The 16314-nt window shown below is 33.7% G+C and overlaps 1 protein-coding gene across 1 annotated transcript in view; it reads right to left on the minus strand.

Moving 5' to 3' along the window:
• Positions 1-16314, minus strand: part of LOC105216830 (pro-resilin) — a 45315-nt gene that overhangs the window by 7354 nt on the left and 21647 nt on the right. The window contains exon 2 of the mRNA XM_011191523.3: positions 2116-2229. Within this exon, the coding sequence (XP_011189825.1) occupies positions 2116-2229 (114 nt within the window). The remainder of the gene's footprint in view (positions 1-2115; positions 2230-16314) is intronic.

Here is a 16314-nt window from a genome sequence, read left to right on the forward strand (position 1 = left end):
CAAAAAAAACAACAACACCTTAAAAGTACAAACAAAAGCCGCGCTATTTTGATTTTACGCCGTCTAACAATTTCTGAACTACAACAATGAAAAGTCAATAAAAGCAACGAAACGAATTGGCTGCATGTGGCAGCCAACGCTGGAAGGAAGAAAGCGCTGATTTGGCAGCGGCACTAGCACTGGCAGGTAGTGACTGGGAGCAGGCATTTGTTAACCTATTAACTAGTGGCATACTTAAATAACGGTGTACAGTGTAAATGTGAGCAACACAATTGCTATGAGTGGCAAGTGAGCGGTTGTTGTTGCTGCGCCCACTAGCCCATTCACCTACTAACCGACTATTTACTTTTCGGTTGCACATTTTGGCAATCATCAGCGAAAATAAAGCGCATAAAAATTGCTTTGCATCGGTTGCTTGCTTGCTTGGGTGTTGTGTCTATTTTGGCTGGCTATTTGCAGGCGTCACTTTGGCGCTGTTGCCACTCCACGTGCCTTCACCTGTAAGTACCTTTAGTGTCTGCTGTGCCGTGTCTCTCCTTTGTTGCTAATCACTTTGCATTTGTCGGAGTAATAACTTCGTCTACCCTTTGTACTACTAGCTGCATTTGAATTTGTTGTTACCAAACTACTATACCTTTACGGGTTTAAGATGTTGTCATAAGATATAAGTTCTAAAAAAGGTCTCCCTGACATCCTTTTGAAAACCTAAGGTGAGAGAACAAATAAGGGCGATTCGCAATAGTATGCTTTAGCCTAGCTACTTTGGTATCTGACTTGATTGGGTACCCGGTCACTGCGGAATCTTTGAAACCAGACAAGAGTGCAAGACAGGGTGCCCTAACAACATTAACACCGCAATAGGAGCCTGTGCAGTTGCTACCCCCTTTTTGCACGCATTAGAGCGCAAAAGGTCCTTCGAACTACTTTTTCTCACCCAGGTCCATTTCGCTCTATCATAGGTATGTTTACTGAACACTGTTCGACAGGTACACATGCAGTGCGGCTAGGGATACTGGTAGATATAAGTAGCCAAAGCTGCTGGAGGAAAGCGGGGTGGAATCATGTAAGTATTTCTCCTCCAATGTCTAGCATTTGTCAGACTAAGGTTGATACACCTAGGTAGGCACACCTTATGCGAACTTAGCGAATTGGCTAGAATTGATATTAGCCAAATCAAGAATTTTGAAATCTTCCTGAATATGTAGATATCTACCTAATAGCCTAACCTAACCTAACCGTGTATAGGACAATTATGTTTCGGTTCCCATATTCCTCCGATAGTTACCAGAGTATTAATATAGTTAACAGAGACAGCTTTGTACAGCAATCTTAGTTCCAGTAAGAATACCGCGACCAAAGAGTTCTTTTTATCATGTTCATCCCATTCAAGAGGCAAGGGAGATAGCAACAATCGATAAGGTGGTTCCCTAAGTGTTGCATGGGTTTGGACAACAATGTATGAAATTGAATCGTTCGAGATTTTTGAAAAGTTCGACAGTCGCTACCAGATCAACTTAATCTATAATGGATACAGCTGTGGTGTAGACTAGCCTGCATCTGGTTTGGATGAAAAGTCGATTTGACTCATCTAGACAGCTCTAAAGAATATTTGAAGCTTTACTTAGGTGGTCGGAACAACGAAATCGGGCATATTCATGTATAGAGACGTTTGGTATTGTAACAATAGAGCCTTACTACATCTATTTACATTAATGTGAACAGAGTTCTGAAAGCCAGATTCCACCGTTGTGGATACTAAGAGATTAGGTTTGCAAAATTGCAATGCCTTAGTAATTTTATGCTTTCATAATCATCACTCGCCAATAATTATTCCCCGCCAGTAATCATCAAATTATTTCATTAAGATCAACGCCTTTCATACGAGCAAATTCATCGCTGGCAAGCATCCACAAAATGCCTTTCATTTTCCCATGCCGATTGCATCATAAATTCATCTCTCAAACCAAATGAAAGGGCAACATTCGATTCATTTGCAGTACCAGCCATAAAAAAGCACTAAGAATTACATAACAATGCATTTATTTATTTGCCGTTGTCTGTGTTGTTGTTGTTGTTGTTGGTGATCGAACAGCTCATACATATTAGCCTACTTACCAGTGGATTCTTGGGCTCTGGGTAATTGTAGCCGTTTGGCTTGGGTGGCAGGTACATATTTGAGCCGGGAGCGAGTTGCGCGCTAACACAGGCGATCACGGCGATTGTAGAGCTCTGTAAAAAAAAAATAAAAACAAAAAAGATTTAGAGAATTGTAGATAAAAAATTGTGGAATAACAGATTGCTGATGGCAGTGCAAAAATAGTGGGAAAAATAGCAATAACAAGTTTGCAATTAAAAATTATAAAAATAAATAAAAAATCACCAAAATACAACAATAAAGTAAAACACTAAAAATAAATATAACAACTATTTTATTATTTGTAAATTTTATTCAAAATTATGCAAACTTGCTTGCAACTCATTGCACTGCTTTACGGTGCTGCCACACCAATAAAGTTTAAAGAAATAAAAAAAAAAAGAAAAAATACAATCAATTTCAATTTTGGCAAATAACTGAACTGTAAAGATTTTTATTTTTTTTAATTTTGTTTTCAAATAAATAAATTGTATTGAGCTACAGTAATGTTGGCATCAAAAAAACCTAAAAACAACAATAAAACGTGTGCGATAACATCGCATTTGACATTCAACGCCTCCCTGTGAACGAACAGAACTACAAATACTATTTGTAACAACAATAACAATAACAACAATGACAATTTTCATGCTCTTCATGTGCAGGTGCAGCGCCATAAATTGGGAATTCTTTTTTTGTGTGGCAACAGTAAAATATCGAAATTGAAGATGGAAAAAATTAGAATGTCTGCCAACGTGCTTGAAGCCTGAGAATCTGAATCTGCTGTGCTCATAAAAGGGCGCAGCAACCGATAGTTTGATATATGACAGAGCAAAAGACAACAGGTCGAGTCAAAACAATAAATAGTAAAAGGCAGCAATGTGGCAACACAGTTAAGTGGAGCAGCGGGTGGGGGAATTGGTTAAGTAAAATGCTGATGGAATGATATTATACACAATGTATGTTCAATACAGTGGCACGTTTAATTTATAATCAAAAAAGATAATGAAGTTTAGAAAAAAATTAGGGGTTCCATATAAAAAGAGTTAATCAAAAAAATTGAATAGTTCATTAATTTCTATGTTAAATATTAAATATATTTTTAAATATTTAAAAAACAAATTTTTTAGGGTTGCCATATATTTTAAAATAAATATATAATTTCTAATCAAAGAATTTCAATCAAAAATTACAAGCGATATATTCATGAATAGAATGGGCGAATTCGACAAGAATAAAAAGGTCATAGTTTTGCCAGAGTTGCCAATATACAAATATTTTTTTTTACTCAAAACCAAAATTATATTTATTAGTAAAAACAATGAAAAAATACTAATTTTAAGCTTAAACAATATCAATAACTTTTATTAAAAAAAAAATATTTTTATCAGAGTTGCCGCATGAAAGTTATTCTTTGGTTCGGAATTTATAATAATTGCTGTAAAAAATTTATTATTGTTAAGTTGTTATAATTTTCGTATTTTTATTACACACAAACAGAGTTGCCATCGTCAATCATTGCATGAATAAAAATGAAAATTACAAAAATTTCAATAATTTTTTTTTCATAATTTTGAGGCTCTTGAAATTCAATTTTCTAACTATAAGATAAAATATTTTTTCTAATTATAACAAAATGAAATTCTAAATTAATATACAAAAATGAGTAGAGTTGTCAATAAATCATAAAAAAGTCGAAAAACAAAAGAAAACGAATTAGATTTAGTTTAAATTATTTAGTAGAGTTGCCATAAGATAATAATTATAATACAAATTTTAATTTTTTTAATTATTCATTAACAATACAATTAATCATTTATAATATTTTAGAATTCTATGTTAAATTTTTTTTTATTAAATTTTGTTCTCAAGATCATTTAAAATTATTGATCATAAAAATGAAAAAAGAAAGAAAAAAAGGTAACTTTATTAGCATATACGGATGAGAATTTTTATTTTCCGAAATATTCAAAAATATATACAGAGTTGCCATACAAAGGTAGTACTAAAAAACGATTTTCATTTGATTTTTTAATATTTTGGTAATGAGTTAATTTTCAAAAAATTTGATGTTTTGAGATCCAAAAATTTTTTTTAACAAAAATAATTTTAAAATTATATTTTTAATATTTTTATGAAGAGTAAATTTTTAAAATTAGAATTTTTTTTAAATCAAGATTTTTTTGACATTCAATTTTTTTCATTCTAAATTAATAAAAAATATTGAAAAATGAATTAAAAATATATTACTGTAAATTAAGTTGCCATACATTATGGTTCAAGAAAATTGAATTTTTATTACTCATTTTTAACCTCTCACTGCCTTTAAACTAAATATTCTACCACAAATTGACACAATGTCCAACGCATCAATCAGCAATGCCCACATTGTTAACAATGCACCGACAACCTCGATAATGATCTACACGATCACCCCGTTACTGATCGTCATCACTCTGAAAAGTCATTATACCCATGCACATTAACGGTAATTGCATTATCCATTATGACTATCAGCGCTGCGCATCATTTCAATTGTGATTGGCAAGCGAGATGGAATGTACGGCAAAATCAGCAGGCGATTAGCAACGAGCGCTACCACTTGCTGACCGCCACAGCAGAACGTTCGACAGCGTTTAACCCGTTAGCCCATAGAATTGGCTGATTGTGCTTTTGATTTATGCATGCAACATGTCACTGCTGCGCGATCGCAGCAAAAAGTGGTTTCAAATTTCAAAAAAAAGTTCAACAACAACAATGTAAAGATAAATAAATAAATATTTACTGAAAACAACAAAAAGCATTAACGTAAGCAAAATAAAGTAGCTGCGCCGCGCAGTTTTATTTCATTCCACTAACACATTACGGAAATCTATGCTTGAAGGACAGCTGGTGGCCAGCGGCAAGCAATGAACGGTAATGATCGCTGACGATCAACGCATCAGCAATTTAATTAAACGTGCACTTTTTGCAAAGATAATTTGTTTTTCATTAATTTTTTGTTTTTTTTTTTTTTGCTAATACCGTTTAAATGTTTCCCGTAATTTTTGCAGTGTGTAAAAAATAGGAATGATTAAATGCAAATAATTGTTCTTAAACACACACATAAATCTATGCTTGAGTACGTGTGTGTTGATAAAATCGTCACCCGGTCGTGGGCCAAAGTCAAAGTCAAGTGCGCACGCGTTTTTCATAAATTCACCATATAAGTATAGGTGTTGGCGATGCATGCTTGACGATATCAGATGTAAGTTTGTGGAAAAAAGCTTGTAAAAAAAGTAACGGAAGCCCGTTCATTAACTTCGGATTGTTTGTTGCACTGGCGTAGGCGCTGTTGAGTGACTAATAGCGTTGGGTAGTTAATATTTTGTAGTAAAATTTGATAGATTGTTTGATTGATGAGGTTTTTGGTGTAATATTTATGTATGAAGCGCAGCAGAAAATGATTTTCCGGCGTTTGGCAATTAAAGTGGACATGCATTGTCATTTTATTTATGATGCTTGAGGAGATTGCTTGATAGTCAGCAGTAGGGAATCATCACGTAAGGAGAGGATTTTTGTTATGTAACAAAAAAATTGTGGGAAATATGTTTTATATAAAAATGTTGTGAAAATTCCCATTTCATAAAAATACTTCATGATTGAACTTGATTGAAAGGCAATTTTTGCAGATATTTTGATTGGAAAGGTGATTGGTGATTCGATTATATTAGAGTGTATTTAATCTTAGAAAATAAGAATTGATTGCAGATTTAATGATTGAACATGAATGACAAGGAATTTTTACACTGGTTTACAGGTTTTGCTTGAATAGTATCTGATTAGCTTACATTAGAGTGAATTTAAACATAACAAAACAAAATATGTTTGCATATATCATGATTGAATATAAATTTTTACAGATATTTTGCTTGGAAAGTTGCTGATTGGCTTACATAGAGAGAATTTAAGCATAGAAAACTAAAATTGTTTTAAAATTTCATGATTGAACTGGATTGAAAATCAAATTTTTCACAGATTTTCCTTGGAAAGGATCTGATTAGGTAGCAATAGGCAACCATTAAACTTATAAAAGTAAAATTGTTTGGAAATTTCATGATTGAACTTGATTGATTGTTTTTATTTTAATAATATTGCATCGTAGGCAGTTTTTTAATGAAACCTCCTCAATTAGCTCACTTCTAAACTCACATACTTCTCAATCAGCTGTTTTTATGCCTGCTTACCTCATAATTATTACTATTTGTTAGTCGTAATTTTCGCCAGTTATTTATTTAATGAGCTTTATTGTGTATAATTAACAGCTCGTCACAGTGCCGCTTGATTTGCTGCGATTAAAATGCAGTCACCACCAACGATTACATTGTTGCAATTATTCACATTTTATTACATAATGGCATATAAATAAATAACTGCAAATACACTCATATAAAAATGAAATGTACACCAAGTCGTAAATACTTACAACGACTCGTTTGATTGTGTGATCTTTCTACTCACAATTCTATTTTAAGCAGCTTTATAGCTACATATATATATGTGTATGTGTGTTTGTGAATTTCTTCGCCGCTTAAATTAATTATGCAAATTATCGCCAATAGCTCATGTGTTTGTTGGAAAGTGTTGTTGTAGTCGCATCGCGATATGCTAATTGCTGGACTACTCGTATGCGCATAAGTTCATCATACGCAACGTCATACCTTGTCTACTTGAATAGAGCTGTGACTGTTTTCAAGTGATGCGCATGTGCATATGAAAGTCTGCGCTGCTGCAAATCACCGTAAGTGTTGGAAATGACTTTCAACTTTGTATTAAACGTCGTTGCTTGGCTATTAAGTTTATTTATGCATTTCTTATGAATATTCTCACCATATATGTATAGTAAAGTATACGGTATTTGTAGTTGTCCACAAACAACCGTTACTTAGTAGTAAAATTGAATAATTTTTATAAGATAGTTGTAGGGTTCTCCTTACTGGTTTTAATTATAGTGACTACTAATTGCTTGAATTAATTACTATCATAACTGTAATCAAGTAATTGTTTGGTTTAATAATCATAATCTCAACTTTAGAACGCTTATTAATACTTCTTTGTTAATTAATTTTCATTTGTGTTGGACTAAATAATTCAAAAAGTAATAGATTAGTTATTAAATTTATTTTAAATTTTTCCCAATAAAAATAAACATAATTATTTTTTGATTACTTTTAAATATGTTGACAAGTAATTAAGCATTAACATTACTACAATCATGTCTACCTTTAGATTACCGACAATAATCTAAGTTCAACAGCTCTGATTTACACTTATAATCTGATTTATTTTCACTTATTTTAGGCTAAGTAATGTAATCGGTGTTTATTTATATTAATTTTTAAGTATGTTGCCTACTAAATACTTGATTTAATTATTATCCTTACTTCAATCAAGTAATTGTTTGGTAATCATAATCCAGATGTTATGACTTTAATTTATAACTATCAGCGGATTCGTTTACATTAATTTAAGGCATAGTAATCAGAAAGGTAATCGATTAATAATTAAATTAAGGTAAAAGTAATCAAAACAGTAATCTATTAATTATTTACTGCTTCAAGTTGCTTTCATTCGCTTTATTTTTAGTAATCAAAAAAGTAATCCATGATTAATGAAATATTTTTTTTTTCAGGATTGCTAAAGAATAATCTCACAATTGCTTTTTGGTAGTATTTATTAGGTATATTGACTAACATTTAATTGAATTAATTTTTACTGTAGTCGAGTAATCACAATTACTAATTGAAATCTGTTCAATTAAGGCTCAGTAATCAAAAAAGTAATCGAATAATTTTTATGAGATTATTATTTATTAGATTAAACTTACTTTTAGATTACAATAATTACTACAATAATTACAATTACAATTACAATTTAACTGACTACTAAATTATCATTATAATTACTGTAGTCAAGTACATTTTCGGATTACTAATTGTAATCTAACTGTAATAGCTCTGTTTAATATTTGTGAGCTGATTATTTGCAATAATTTAGACTCATATAAGTGAGCCCGAAGGTCAACTGACTTATTTAGTTTAAAATTTTCTTGGTTGGATGGAAGTGAGTCATGATTTTAAGTCTTTATAGTTTCCATTTTATGAGCCATGTCACTGCTGCGCCTTAGAATTTATGAGACTATAAAAATCTGCAGTCTGTACACCATTCTTGTATATGAAATTCGAAAAAAAAAACTGTTGTAAAAACTATATTTTTTATTGCTGTGTCATCTCATTAGCTCATGAGCTAATTTAGAAGTGGCAGGCGATTACTAAACGCCTACATAAAAATTGATTTTTTTTAATTTTAATTTTGATTTTGTTATATGTATGTATGTAGAATTTTTTAATATTTTTTGGATACTTTTTTTATTTTTATGATTATTTATTTATGTTTTTTCTTTCTATAATTGCTGCTGTTATATTAATCTTTTATACTATTTTTTGGTTTAAATTATTATAATTATAGTAGAATCCGGATATAACGACCTTCAAGGGACCGGCGGTATTATGTCGTACTAGCCGGATGACGTATAAAACGGATATTTACATATGTAGGAAATCTGTTATTTGGGTTTGTTTTTGACAGACTTTTGTTCGGTAGTAAGAACTTCGGACTTGGTACATTCTACATTGCTTCGGACAAAACCAGCATGTTTGTAACAGTTAAAAATTGTTCCTTGCTTGAGTTGAGTCCAGGCATCTTGAATCATTAGGATAGCGTCAAGAACAGTGATCTTCGTGCACTCAACACTACTGCATCCGCCATCTAGAAACTGAATCATTTTTAAAATAAGGTTTTTAAGAAAATGTGCTTTCAAAGCTCGAATAATCCCTTGATCCATGGGTTGCAACACTGATGTCGTGTTTGGAGGCAGAAATACTAGAATTATGCTTTTCAAGTCTGCAAAATGGGGATGTGCAGGACAGTTGTCAACTAACAGCAGGATTTTCTTATTCTTTTTCATAAGTTCACGATCCCATGCGCGTGCCCATTTGGTAAAAATGTCACCAGTCATCCAGGCTTTTCGATTGCTCTCATAATCCACTGGCAAATGCCGTACATTTTTAAAATATCTGGGACGTTGAGATTTTCCGATTACGAGAAGTTTTTTTTAGTTGTGCCACTCATGTTGGCTGCCACCATCACTGTTATTCGCTCCTTTGATAATTTTCCTCCTGTACATTTTTCACCTTTAAATTTCAACGTCTTGTCTGGGGTTAATTTATAAAACAACCCGGGTCATCTGCATTAAAAATTTCATCATTACTAAATTGAGCACGTAGAGTAGGCCAAACTTTTTCTAACCAATCGTGTACATCACTCTGTTGTACTGACAAAGACTCGCCAACAATCTTTCCACTGACGATGTTGTGTCTTACTTTAAAACGGTTTATCCAACTCATGGAACATATGAAATTTTGCATGTCTAACTGTCTAGCAAAAAAATTAGCTTTCTCTTGTAGCAGAGGTCCATTAAGAGGTATTCCCCAGCCGTGCTGAAGCTTAAACCACTGTAACAATGCCTTATCCAATTGCTCATGAGTAGAAGTTCTTACACGTTTGCTTTTCAAAACATTGGCATTAAATAGCGGCTCGATCTTGTATTTATTCTTCTTTATTGTTGATATTGTATAATGAGATACGCCAAATTCCTTTGCGAGGATCGCGTTTGATTCACCAGCTTCTAATCTGTGTAATATTGCACTCTTTTCTTCAATTGTAAAACACTTTCTCTTCAAAGAACTCATTTTATTTTATTTTTTGAACTTGTCATAACAAATGACAAACACTAACTGTGATTTACGTGCGCCAATAAGGAGAATTAAGCGGTGAAGCGCGTCGTTTTAAACGGACGAATTATTGTAAAAAGTGTCGCTATAAACGGTTTGTCGTTCAAACCGAAGTCGCACTAAACGGTTACATTTTCTCAGAATCTAACTATTAAACCAAACTTGAGTAAATAATATCGACGCTAAAAACGGTTAGTCTTTATAAGCGACGTCGTTATAAATGAATTCTACTGTATTTGTAATTTGTTATGGAATTTTTTAAAAATAATTTTTTATTTTTATGACTTTTTATTAACTTTTTGCGTTTCATAATTTCTACTGTTATAATATTTTTTTTTAATATTTTTTTTTTCTAATTTTATATATTAATTTTTTTTATACTTTTTTAAATATTTTTATTTTTGTTTTTATATTTTTTTATTTATTTTTTTTTGCACATCATAATTGCTGCTGTTAAAATAATTGCATTATACAATTTTAAATGGCTCACCATTTGCACTATAATTATTGTTGTTATTATTATTATTGACTATGAATATTAGCTTTAAGAGCAATAAATTTTAATTTTTTTTCTTGAATACTTTATTTGCCAGCTATTTGAAAAGCGCGATAACTTCACAGCGGAGCAGTCCATAAGCACAGCAAGCAGTCTTCGCCTACTCACACAGCCACGAAGCGAAGTTGACAAGTTGCCACGAAGTAGAAGAATAATAAGAGGTAGAAGACGAAGAAGAAGAGCACAGAGCATGACAATGCGAGCAGTCAACCACGCAGTCATCTCTGGCAGCTGTTTAAGTGCCGCTTAATGTGAGCATATCAGCTGTTTGCTGTTGTTGTGTTGCAGATAAAGCAATTAACTTAATTAAAGTTACTAACTGTACATACACACACACATACACAGATGAATGCATGCGAACGACATATGTTGTTGCCATTTAACTGCTTCATTAACTGTCTAATATGGATAATCGCATGTTGCAAGTCTTTGCATTTTTAATATATTTATTTATTTTCTATATATATCTCTGCGATGTGTGTGTGTTCGTTGCACTGCAAAAATCTGCATCTCATAAATCTTGCAAAAATGTCAAATAAATTGTTTTCGCCACACATCGTACAATGCTGGTTGCAACTAGTAGAGAGTTCGAGTGTGGAGTGGCAACATTTTCTGCGCTTTAGTGAGTTAGTTAGTTGTTGTTGTGGTGGCACAAGATCTCACTTGCTGCCCATATAAGTAAGTAAGTTCATGCAGATCTTTTGTTCTTTTTGTTGTTTTTATTGTTGTTCACTTTGTATGTTGTTTAGCAGATTTTTAGGTGCGTTTTGCGGAGCTAGCGATCACAGCAGGCACAGCTTTTTGCTGCCACATGTGGTTCACTCAGCTATGCAGGTCAAGTCTTCGCTGTTTTGTGCATACATATGGGCTTCCAGTGCTTTGATTTCAATTAAGCACAAATAAATGTTTGGCCTAAATGGTTTGGCTTTGCCGCTACAATAAGAATAAAAAAGTGTTTGAAAACAGCGATCTGCGCATGCGGATCAAATTTGTAGTTCTCTTGTGTGAAAAGCAGGCGGTAAATGTCAGTTTCGATTTTGTTTTCGTTGATTGCTGCGCGCTTGTCGAGTATGACATTATAATTTAATTGACATTTTGATTAGTTGCTTTGATTTATTTTTTCGCTTCAAGCAAATTTATGTTCATTTTGTAGCCTCTTATGATGACTTAATTTATTTTTCAATGTTTTAGTTGCTTGGTTTGACCTTTGTAATGTCGGAATGAAGTTGTAGCTAAAGTTGGAATGTGTTAAAGTGCATTTTTTTTTTTCAAATTCTTTTGGTGTTGGTATACACCGGAGTTTAAACGTAAAAAGCTGTGATAGAATGAATGCCTAGAGCATTGATAGAAGCAATGAAAATCGACAATAAAACATTTAAAGAAATATAATTTATAAATAATTGACAACGATGGGTATGTATTAACTGGAAAAAATGTCACAATTGACAAATACTGGTGATTTACGAGCTTCACAAGTGTAATTTAAGCGTCAGAGATTCTTATATTTAATTCTATCTAATTCATCAATTTTACCGCACGACGGTTTTAAAGAAATAACAGGAGCAACGAAAATTCTTAGCAATTCTATTTCTCCCGGACGGGTCTGTTTCTATAGAATCAAGCACCCTAGCTGGGCTCTAAGATATGGGGGGTGAGGAGGTCGCGGATACAGGGCGTACCCTGTAGTAGCAGGTTAGTTATGAGATAAGTCAAAATGAATTAGCAATCCCCGACGATGAGCGACAGGGGCGGAGGATGCGGCATAAATGCTAGCATGTACGATGGAACTCCTGTGACTATGGCGATTGATACCGCCCCTTAGAAATATGTGTTACTCAGCATGATCTGATATAATGAGGGGAAAGAACCCAAGCGCCACGGACCCATAGTGGGCGGCTTCCTGGTCAGCGTCTGTTCACCATGTCAGGTGCGTTTATAATGAAATGACCGTTACACTTCGCGGCGCACTGGAAGGCCCTTGAAGCAAATTCTCTGCTGTCGGGATGATAGAGAGGGTGATGTAGGTTTGCGCTGCCCTTCGGGCCCTGGTCAGGGAGTGTGCATTGACGGTAGGAGTAGCAGCCTACGTTCTCCGGGAGAGCTTCGGTCCGTCCGAGTTTTCCGGGACTGGCAAAGCGAAGGACAGGCCTTAGGGAACTGGGGTAGAGGCAGTGCCCCGAGGGTATACCCGTTCCTGTTAATTTCCGCCTTCCCCATTGCACACGATGCGTTGGTAAATACAAAAGAATGGAAAACATTACGTGAAATAAAACACATACCAATGACAACAACATCTTTGGTATCCTAGTGAACAGCGGCACCGACAGTCAGAGTGAAGGTGGTGCAAAAAGGCAGGATCCAAATCATACGCATAGGACACCGGTTGCAGAAAGCGATCCTTTTAAACGTGTGCCAAAACTAGGCAAAGTCCAAGTCAAGAGTCTTAGCATTCCAGTGCTGTGTGATACCACGTCCCTAACAAAGATGGGACAACCTCATGAAGACTGCATGTCTGAATTAGCGAAGGCAATCAAAAAGCTGATTGATACGATGTGCCCACCTCAGCGATCTATCAATAATAACATGAGAGATCTTCGCAGTTTAATAGGAAAGCGGTACGTTCAGGAGGAGCACTTAGTCAACAAAGAGATGAGACATAACATCCTTGTTATGCCAGCGACTGCGCCAAAGAGGCCCTGCGACGAAAAAGAGGTGAAATGTAATACACCAACAAAGAAAAATAAAGCCACCCATAAGGAAGTGTTGCAGAAGACTGATGTCGATGATGACTATCTTAGTACTCTTTATTTTGTTTATCCAATAATTTTGATTACTTCTAGAAAATTTCAAAAATTTTATTTGTGCATCTGTTTAAAATAATTTTTTTTATTCATAATATAAATTTATTTTTTGCAATTTTTGTTCATTTATTATACTATTTATTTTAGTACTTTTGTTCAAATTTTTCTTCACTTCACATTTCAAAAACTATTTCTTTAATGTATATTATAATATATCAAAATTCCAAACGATTACTCCTCATTTTTGCACACAAAAGCATTTTTTTATGAAATTAATTAGCACAACAACCACACAAAAGCGCCAATATTTCTGCGAAAATCTCCACCTTTATGCCATAAAACAGCTACTGTTGCCAACGCAAAACCGTGAGGCAAATCAATACAAAGCGATCTTTTGTTTTCATCAATGAATAATTGCATAAATGATTGATGTGTTGAGCGCATGGCCATTTGAAAGCATTTGCAAGCTAGAAACAACAAAAACAACAACAATCAAGCACAATAGCAACGCATAAAAGCACGTTGTTTAGCTGATGCTTGTAAGTGCATATGTTTGTATGTGTACTCTAGTGTTTCTCGGCTGTGCGTCTTGTCTTTGCAACGGTAGTGCGCACTTAGTGCCAGCCCACAATACAATTTAGCTATATAACATTTTTTATCGCTGCTACTTGCAGCTTCTTCGGCTTTGTATGCTGATGTGATGTGCAGTCAAGAGGCAATTTTGCGCAAAATTATTACCCGTGCGCACAGGTAGCCGCCGAGTCTTTTTAATGTATGACTTTATGAGCGCCTATTTCATATTTATTATTATTGTTTTAGTGGTGATTTTTCAACAACAAAGCAGGCTTTGTCTGGCCATCTGAGTGGCCATCAAATCATTTTTCGACCGCCTTCTTCCTGCCCATTTGTTATTATTATTTGTACGCAGACGCGACGGCAGCAGTTGATGTGAGTGGGCGTTTGCAGTGGCCGCATACTGGCAATTTTCGTGGCAGAGTGTGAAATATTTGCAACAATAAGCAGTGATAATAGCGAAAAATACCTAACAGCGGCTAATGAGTGTGAAAATGGCGAGGAAAAAAATGTTAAAAATTAAAAAAAAATTTTAATTTCAAAAATGATTTAAAAAATTTTGAAAATTTGAAAAATAAAATAAAAATATTCTGATTATCACATACAATTGCAAAAAAAAAAATTGAAAATTTAAATTTCAAAAAACAAAAAATTAAAAAAAGTATTTTTTCCCCGACTCCACTAAAACACATGCAAAAATAGCAAAAAAAATTTTGGAAAAAAATTTGAAAAATTACAAAATTATCACATTTTCATGCCTAATAACTAGTTACATACACTGTTAGCGCAACTACACATGTTTTATGTGCAACACACGCTTAATTGTAGCTCTGGAGGCCTCTGTAGGCAGACCGTTCAAGCAAACGAAAGACTTAAGCAACGAACTTGCTCCACTTTTGCGCCGAAATTTAGTTGGTAATATGACAGGTAACGCAGCGGAAACATGCCACTCAATTACTGCTATAAGTGTTGTAAATTTTCATGTGTATTTAAGCAACAACAACAACCAAAATATATACAGCAATAAAGCAAAAAAGTCGAGGCATTAAGTACATCTTTACGAGAAACACTTCTGAAAAATCATAAAAAATAGTTTAAAAAATTTAAAAATTATAAAAAATAATTTTGCCATGTGTACAACATATAAGCGGGAAAAAAATTACAACTACAAGACTAACAACACATTGTTTGCAACACTTGCGGGCAGCTGGAGTATTCATGTCCGGTACGCAACATAGCCAATTTGTAATACAACAACTCGGTGTTTAGCTATATAAAATTCCATAAATTCTAAGAAATAAAAACAAAAACAACGAAACTTACGTACAACAAACACCATTTTGCCATAGCCTGTCGCTGCTAACCATAAAAAGTCACAATAATTAACTTTTCAGCAACAGCAACAACAACAGTCGTAAAAATCAATACATTACAATAACATCAACAACAACAAACAACAACTTTATTGCCACTAAACATGCCTTTGTTTGGGCGCTCACATGCGCTTAGCATGTTTTCTGCTTTGCTAAGTGTTTGGCTTAGTGGCAACGCCATGAAAATGACGCCGCCGCCTCGTTGTTGTTGCGCCGGGACTCAAGTGGGCGCGTTTGCTGTCTTTGCTCACAACGTTTTGGCTTAACCACTCCAAGTGAGTTGATTGTCTGTCTGTGAGGTAGCGCTTAGTCTGTTGCATGCCACTTGATTATGTCTGCTTGCTTGTACTTGTGCGCATGCGCACTTGAAATCGCGTTTGGGTTTTGCGTGGCGTGTTTGGCATTTGCGCACAAACCAGCCAAATATTTGTGTACGAAAACAATTATGAGTGTGTGGAAATTAAACGACTTATTGAACTTTATTTGGGGGTAATTGAAAATTTTGGCAACTGGAAATCTGAGGTGTTAGCAATGAAAGTGGTCAAAATTGTATTTTGATTTTTTTATGTAATAATTTTTGTAAAAAAATATTTTCCATTAGTTTTTGAAAATTTCAACACACGGTGAGGTGAGTTTCAATATTAAAAAAGTGTTGCCTAAATTTAGGCTGATTATGAAAAAGGTTCCAATAATTATTAATGTATTTTAAGCTAGGGTAAAAGCGCATTTCAAGTATTTTGAAATTCCATATGAATTCTCATGAACTTTTTCGTCAGTAAATTTATATATAACTTAATTTCGTTTTTCACCACATACAGTGGTGTGTTTTATTCAGTAATAGTTAAATTTTAGTTACAATTTAGATAATATCCAACAAATGTAGCCTATATTTATGATGAAAGTGAATAAAAAACCTTAAAAATAGAGATTACACAGATTAAAATACGACTCTCAATTCATTTTATTGGTTGTTTACACTATTTTTTACTTATTTACTTTTTTTGGATATTTTGTGGACAATTTTTATTTGATTTCTTTTTACAAA

This window comes from Zeugodacus cucurbitae, chromosome 6 (assembly GCF_028554725.1).
Source record: "Zeugodacus cucurbitae isolate PBARC_wt_2022May chromosome 6, idZeuCucr1.2, whole genome shotgun sequence".
Taxonomy (NCBI): domain Eukaryota; kingdom Metazoa; phylum Arthropoda; class Insecta; order Diptera; family Tephritidae; genus Zeugodacus; species Zeugodacus cucurbitae.